General features: G+C 33.1%; 1 protein-coding gene across 2 annotated transcripts; it reads right to left on the bottom strand.

Moving 5' to 3' along the window:
* Nucleotides 1-1,092: 1,092 nt before the first annotated feature.
* On the bottom strand, nucleotides 1,093-5,244 carry LOC134270753 (homeobox protein orthopedia-like). Of its 2 annotated transcripts, none has more exons than XM_062752995.1 (2): nucleotides 5,111-5,217; nucleotides 1,093-2,764 (listed from the first exon to the last, which is right to left on the bottom strand). In XM_062752995.1, the coding sequence occupies exons 1-2, from the start codon at nucleotides 5,150-5,152 to the stop codon at nucleotides 2,234-2,236; spliced, it is 573 nt and encodes a 190-aa protein (XP_062608979.1). In that variant the 5' UTR covers nucleotides 5,153-5,217; the 3' UTR covers nucleotides 1,093-2,233. The 2 variants fall into 2 exon arrangements, 1 of the variants encoding a protein (XP_062608979.1); XR_009992881.1 differs by having other exon boundaries at nucleotides 2,641-2,764; nucleotides 5,204-5,244.
* Between the last annotated feature and the right edge of the window lie 2,274 nt (nucleotides 5,245-7,518).

The following is a 7,518-nucleotide window of genomic DNA, read 5'->3' as shown; positions in this document are numbered from 1 at the left end:
AGCTTACCGTCTCTTTAAAAATCAATACAAATTGGAGGATTACGTTTCTATGGATTTGACAAAACCGATAAGATCAGTCATGGCAATGTTTCGTTGCGGTGTATTACCACTCCGAATTGAAACCGGACGTTATAAATCTGAGCCACCCCAAGATAGAATTTGCCAGTTTTGTAACAATACTGAAATCGAAAATGAAAAACATTTTTTATTACACTGCAAATTATATGAAATTGAAAGGATAGACTTCTTTCGTAAAATATGATTTAAAAATTTATCAGATTTGTCTTTAGATGACACATTCTTTTCAGATATTTTATGTAAATTTCCCAGACAATCTGCAAACTTTATATTTGATGCTTTTAAAACTCGCCAGAACTTCATAAAAAGAACATTCTAATATCATTTATCTTCATTATGTGCCTTTGTATATATAAATTGTTAAAATATTAACAGTAACGTATAGGTCCTTTGGGCCGGGTGTAAGAAACTAAACTTATTGTTGTAAAATATATTGTATTACTGTAACAATACACATGTCACTATAATAAATAATTTACTTACTTACTTATTAACAATTATATTTGATTAAATCATATTGGTTGAACATAAAATTAATTTTAAGATTTTTAGAATAATTGTAGGAAATATAACATATACAGCTAGAATTTCTTAAATCACAAGCAAGACCTTAGTTCATTTTGATTGTTTTTATTTTATTCCTTTTTACATCTTATAGAGTTTATCATACAATATTGTGACATACAATCATGATACATAGAAAACAACAATTCCAATAAACAACAAGGATGGCACTGATACATTCAATGATATACAACCGAAGGTCTTAGAGAAAATTTGATTCATGGTACTCAATGAAGAAAGCCATCATTTCCACACAACTAGCATTACGTAAATTTTGAAATGTCATGTAAATTTTGTATCAATTTACTGTCACCTGATAAATACAAAATTTACAACATGACACAACGATGTGCTTAACTACATAAATGATGGTGTACATATATATATATATATATATATATATATATATATATATATATATATATATATATATATATATATATATATATATATATATATATAAAGTCTTCTTTTATAGCTTAAATGGTATTGGATTTCATTGTTTCTGGTTCTATATGCGCTTCAATTACAAGGCTTGTCTGTACGTTCCTCTTATACATGTGTGTGCAAGTAATTTTCTACTAAAATTTGTGACGATTGAACGTAAAATTACTTTAACAAGATTTCTCAAGAAGAATTAAGGTTTATCAACTGGGTTTGAGTAAGATTTCTTAAATATTTTTAGTAAAATAATTATAAATCACTTGACATGTATAACATTTTTTTATACATTTTGAAACTAGTTTAGAAATCTTTTTCCATACATATTATCTGATAATATGCTACTATACAGAGTGCTTTTTAAACTCTAAATTCGCTTGTAATGATAATAAATATTTTCGATCTTACCAAGATAAAGAAACAGTTGAAGAATATTTTCTCATACCTTAAGAAAATCAAAAATTAAAATGTATATACATATTAGATGAAAAACAAAAATAAATAAAAGAAATTCTAAGTATTCTTGGCGAAGATGCATATGGATCGAGGTAATAAAAAAGCAAAATATTGCAATAGATAATACAATTTCAAATAAAACATTTTATATTAAGTTTACAAAAAGAAGAAAAAATTCCAAATTGTATATTTAATATGTAATTAGTATTTCTATCCGTTGCATCATAACAAGCATTAACCTTCTGAGGAGGTTGAATTTAGTATCAATGTTATATCCATAGAGAGACAGTGTATCTAAGCATATGTGTACAATTTTTAGCTGTTTGACAAAAAAACTCAGTTATGTGTTTTTCATTGGAAGTAAAATACATAAGCCTTTGTCCAATAGAAGTAACTTTCTGCTAAGAATACAACTCAGCTTAATAGATCTAATTGACATTTAAATAAATTTAAACCATCTTTTTGTCAGAGAGGTACACAAAAAATGCTTGTTGTTTTTTTTTTCCTGGATGTCTTCTACATTGTACAATTAAAGACCATGTCGCATTTAGCCTACATTAAACATATAAAGCTCTAATCAATAAAATATGGTCTTCAATTATAAATAATAAACAGTACATTTGTTTTAATTTAAAACTTTCACTCTATACTGCACTGCATTTCAAATTTAAAGTGTTACTTGGGGAAAATGTCTTCACTTGTAACCTGAAAGCGTTGCTGTATGCGCCAAAGCCTTCCTGCGCAGCTCTGCTATACTGGTGCCCCTCCAAACATCTTCCACTTCCTGCATCCCACAATTCACTTGTGGATGGGAAATCGGCGGAGAATTAGAACTTGCTGAAAGAGGAGAAGCACAGCTAACAGGTGGAACACCGAAGCACGTGCTGTGCAGCGAAGCACCATTATTTGGCATTGAAATGTTGCTTGCAATCGTAGAGCAAGCTTCTTGGAGGCCCGTGAATGGGACCTGAGACCCAAAAGACTGACCCAGGGATGTTTGTCGAGGCAAGGAGGATGCGAGGGCAAGAGGGTTTCCGTTCATTGTTGACGTCATACTCGGAATCGAAGACCATCTCGAATCTGTGGGACGAAAGGTGCAGAAAGCGTCATTCATTGTTCCGAATGGAGACATTCCAGGGTTCGGCAACAAGGTGCCAGGTGTTCGGAACACATTTGTTGTCTCCTTTCTTTTCTTCCATTTTGCTCCTTGATTTTGAAACAAAACCTGTTAAAATAAAGTTTAAAGAAATATTTGAAAATACAAGAAAAAGATGTTGACTTACATAAATACAGTATTTAAATTGAATGGGGTACACAAATACAATGATGCTGTGTATTAAAGTGTGAAATTCTAAAACTGGTGCAGGTTTTGTTTTATAAATAACAGTCAATTTCAATAATTTATTGTTTTATGCAGACAGCCAGAATAGAAAGGATTTGCACAATTAAATGATGTGTACGTAGATCAGTGAAGAAATTATAAGCTCTTATTTGCTTTCTTTCAAGAAGTGCTAACATAGGTATTATACATTAGTCATATTTTCAATTAGTTACGAGTACATGTACATGCATGTCTGTCATCTAATATAATCTTATATAAAAATATATTAACATTTACCGTGATAGCACTACTAATTCAATTTAAGGTGGCTGGGGGGTCAACAAATTAACCACCAGATTTACCTTTTTTTTTTGAGATACGGTATCTTAAGTTGTCAACTATCATTTGGCAAAGAAAAAATTCATACATTTTAGTTTTAAAATTTGATCATTTTTGTATATCTTTATATGGAGCTCTTCTTTTAGAGGAGATCGAAAATAGTCTGAAAATGGCTTCCAACCCCCCAACCCCCCCCGCCTCTTTAAATACCATCTGTTTATTTCAATCAATTTTAAAAATTTGTAATAAAAAATTATGATGGACACGTGACCATGGTTAATATTAAATAAACACGTCTAGATAATTTAATGTCAAGAACAATCAGTTTGTTTTGAATTTTCAATCATGTTTTATCAAAACTTTCAATCATGTTTTACAAGATTGTGATGTTAATGTAAATATTAACGATATAAATATATTGCGATAATATAATTCAAGATACAGTCGTTAAGACGAACACAACATTTATTGACTGGTTTCGAGAGCAACATGCATTCTGTTGGACCTAACCACCAAACTGACGGTTTGCCCGAGGTCATTTAGGTTCGAAGGGCAAACAAAAGGCATTTTCCCGGAGAAAACACTTTCGTGTTCTAAATATTAATTTATGGATAGGAGTAAATACCAGAACACGAACGTGCATGCTTGGAAGAGCGTGCACGTGCAACACGTGAAATGACCAATATAATGAATATATCTGTAACTTTTTTTTTTTTTGATGAAATGCTGTTAAACTCGTAATATGAGGATATATTAGTAGCATAGACAAGATGACATGGTCAAAATAGCAAGATCTCACGCGCATGCACGTGCGCTTCGCTCTGATTTGCTGAAACTAAAGTCTCAATATCTTTCTTGTTTTTCGACAAAATCCTTTGAAATTTTGAACATGGTTATACATTATAAAGACCTACAGCATGGTATATAAGAATTTTCATGAAAAGCATGCGCATGCACCTGCTGCAATCTGATTGGCTGAAAGTTTAAATGTCTATAACTTTCTTAGTTTTCTACGAAACGGGATAAGATTTAGAATATGAATAGGTATAATGGATTCCTACATAATGGTACTATCAAAATTGAATGCACGAACATGCATTCATGCGCGTGCGCGCGCGAAATACGCAAAATGGCCAATATTTTTAAAAAACATTAAAACGTATTTTGTAAGGAATTTTTTATTTATTCTCACGATATATAGAGATGTTAATTGTTTAGACAACATGCCATGATCATCTTGCATGTACATGTACGTGCGCGCGCGTATAATGCGTTAAATGACATATAGTTGATATCATTGTACATGTAGCTTTTATAATTCTTTGATGAAATCCTTCGATACTGATCATATTTTTTTTAAATGTCTTACAGGAATTATGCAATAAAAGGGATTTCGGGAGCGTTTGGGGAACATCTGCAACGGTCCCCGTTACAATTAGCACTAGTTTTCTATATTTTTCTAAATGATGTATCAATTCTTAAGGATTTTTTTTTTCATTAATGGCCTTAGAATTTGAATTTTTTGATTGTTCATGTAAGGAAATATCAATTCTTCTATACTGATGATGTACATGATCGACTCTATAATTATCAAGACAAGCCCTGACAAGTGCACTACTTTCCTGAGGTAATCAGTGCAGGAAAATGCACACAATAGGATATCGTGTTGACTTTGTGTATAAGCTTCCAGGGCTATTGACCCACTTGCATTATCGTTGTTGCACTTAAATGATGATATTGTGACGTTTTATATTTATTTTTGTTTATAGTATGGAGTGGCATTTTTTTGTCCAAAAATGGAAATAAGTATAAACTTCATTATTTCACACTGACATGTTAACGTTGATCAAAACATTTAAATAATGAAAATAATCAGGCATATATTATGCTGGAGTAGACATAACATTTTACCTGTAAAAAATAAAACGTGTTCTGGCTTGGAACATGGTTCATCTTATAATTATCTTTTTTCTAAATAAAAGTCTATCACAACATTAGGAATACCTTTCTTTTACGTTTCAGATCTTGGAGTACATCAGCCATTACTGGGCCACAACTATAAGGAAGTAAAGTAAGGCTGCCCATTAAGGCATGTTTTACATATTTTTTTCGTCTTAAAAAATATATGCATTTGCAACATTGTCGTTTTAATTAATACATGTATAATCAACCACACACCTAGCCAAACAGTTTATGCTGAGTGAATGCAAACTGATTTCGGTATATCATGAACTAAAAATGTAATTTTCAAGTTTATTTTAAAACATAATAACTCTAAAAGTAAATGAGATTACCATTGGAGAATGCATATGAAGTCTGAGTTTTCGATGAATGATACAACTGCAAAGCTATGAGAGAAAGAAACTTTTTTTGGTCCAACCACCGCAGACAAAAGGTAAACATTCTTTTTGTGATGTTGCATCAATTTTATCTTGTGTGAGAATGTCAATATACTCGAATATCCTGTTATTCCATAATGCTCTTGTTTCTGCGTGACGGTGTTACATTTTATCAGCACTTTTTTGTTATATCTTTTTCACGAAATAAATAATTAAAAATGCATAGCAGCCTAAAAATGTAAGATATTGAAAGACATTGGCGGAGACCGACTTTTAAGAAATATGGTAATTTATTCTGCGATTTTTTCAAATTGCTGAGGAAATAAGGAATGAAAGTCAATCTTCAACAGCAGGCAATATAATTAAAGTTTATGAAGGTATAAACTGAGTTTATACCAGGAAAACAGATAAACACATTCATTTCCTTAATGAGGCCCCGTAGCGGAAGATTTCCCCGTCGGGCGCCCCATAGATGACAAAGTTACGGAGGGAAAATACCCAGCCTCTTTCTGATAATGACGCTATGGCTGGCAGCATCGTGATTCTGTAGTTTTACAAAGCTATTATAACTTTCATTTACTTACCATTTGAATTATTCTCGGATATTTCATTACGCTGACATACTGCTTATATTGGAATTACTACACGTGTTTACCATGTGATAGTGTTTTTATTCTGAATTAGTGATCCGTGCCTTTGGACTTTGACCCCGCCATGAATCGCACTAGATCAAGATCCAGGGTTCGTAGGACAGAATCTGTTGACGATCCTAACAACTGGACAGCTGATAAATTGAAAAATGAACTAAAACTTTGCGGTATAGATATTAATCATGCTATTCCCCATAAAATACTAGTTAAACTGTGGTTAGATAACAAAGAAAAGAAAAACAGGAGCACCGATGGGGAAACAGTACATAGTGAATTAGCTCATAATATACCAAGTGTGGCAAGGAATGAAGATAGAAACATAGTACCACAGTCTACTAATACCACTGAACGTGTAGACGAAGTATCCGCTTCCTCTATTGCTGAAACATATGTACTAACCCATGTCAGGGCCTCAACGTACACTGACGGAAATGCGCATGCGCCAACGAGACCAAGCAACACAGTTCCGAAGAAAAACGTAAACAATGAAAATTCGGTGTTGATGTCTACTGCTGTAGCATTACAGGAGACAGTGAAACTTATCCAACAGTCAACTAAAGATAAAGAAGAAGAAGAAGATTACTCTTTACGCAATTTCTATGAAAACCGAAGCAGTGCGACTTTCGCAGCTGGATCACCAGAGCAATTAACGTCTACCCAAATGCACCCGAATTTGTTCAAAAGTACCATGAAGGAGACGAGTGCGAATGGCGTCCCATCCCCTGACTTACAACATGTCATGGCAGTATCACCGACTGTACGGAAAGAAATAATATCGGGTAAGGACGTTAACATGTGTAAACTTTTATTATCAAATTACATAGCCCCAAAAACCAAGAAAGATGAAGAGAAGGATGAGCGTTTGAACAGAACTTTATCCATCGGCGAATTTGTTAAGGCATTTACAATTTATAAATCCATCATGGTCGAAACCTTTCCTCAAAGAAGTAGAGAATTAGACGGATACCTGTCCCACATTATTGATGTGTATTCTACTTGGGGGCAACAATTTTACGAGTATCACAAGTTGTTCTCTGCCAAAGCCTCGACAGCTCTATTACAGTATCATATTAAATACATTGGGCATTTGGAGACCCTGACCTTTTAATGAGAGTCTGTGCAGTGTAACAAAGTGTAACAAAGTGCGAAAGATGTGGTTCGACAGCACATAGCACACTTATGTGTAATGTTATAAAGAACAGAAAGTTCAAAGAAAAATAGACAGAGAGGTTGACATGCACGGAAGAAGTACCAAGAAGATACCACCAGGGAAAGGAACTGTGCAACAACTATAACAGCGAAAGGGGCTGCTTTAGAACAGAATGCAAGT

The sequence above is a fragment of the Saccostrea cucullata genome, unplaced genomic scaffold (genome assembly GCF_032062105.1).
Source record: "Saccostrea cucullata isolate Sc308-1 unplaced genomic scaffold, CSIRO_AGI_Scuc_v1 ctg298, whole genome shotgun sequence".
Classification (NCBI taxonomy): Eukaryota; Metazoa; Mollusca; class Bivalvia; order Ostreida; family Ostreidae; genus Saccostrea; species Saccostrea cuccullata.
The sequence above is the reverse complement of the archived record's forward strand: the minus strand, read 5'-3'. Positions and strand labels throughout refer to the sequence as shown.

Excerpts from the sequence above, each read along its gene's own strand:
- LOC134270753 (XM_062752995.1), bottom strand. The coding sequence starts at position 5,152 with ATGAACCATGTTCCAAGCCAGAACACGTTTTATTTTTTACAG. Across the intron at positions 2,765-5,110 it reads ACACGTTTTATTTTTTACAG|GTTTTGTTTCAAAATCAAGG; the intron begins GTAAAATGTTAT and ends TTATTTTAACAG.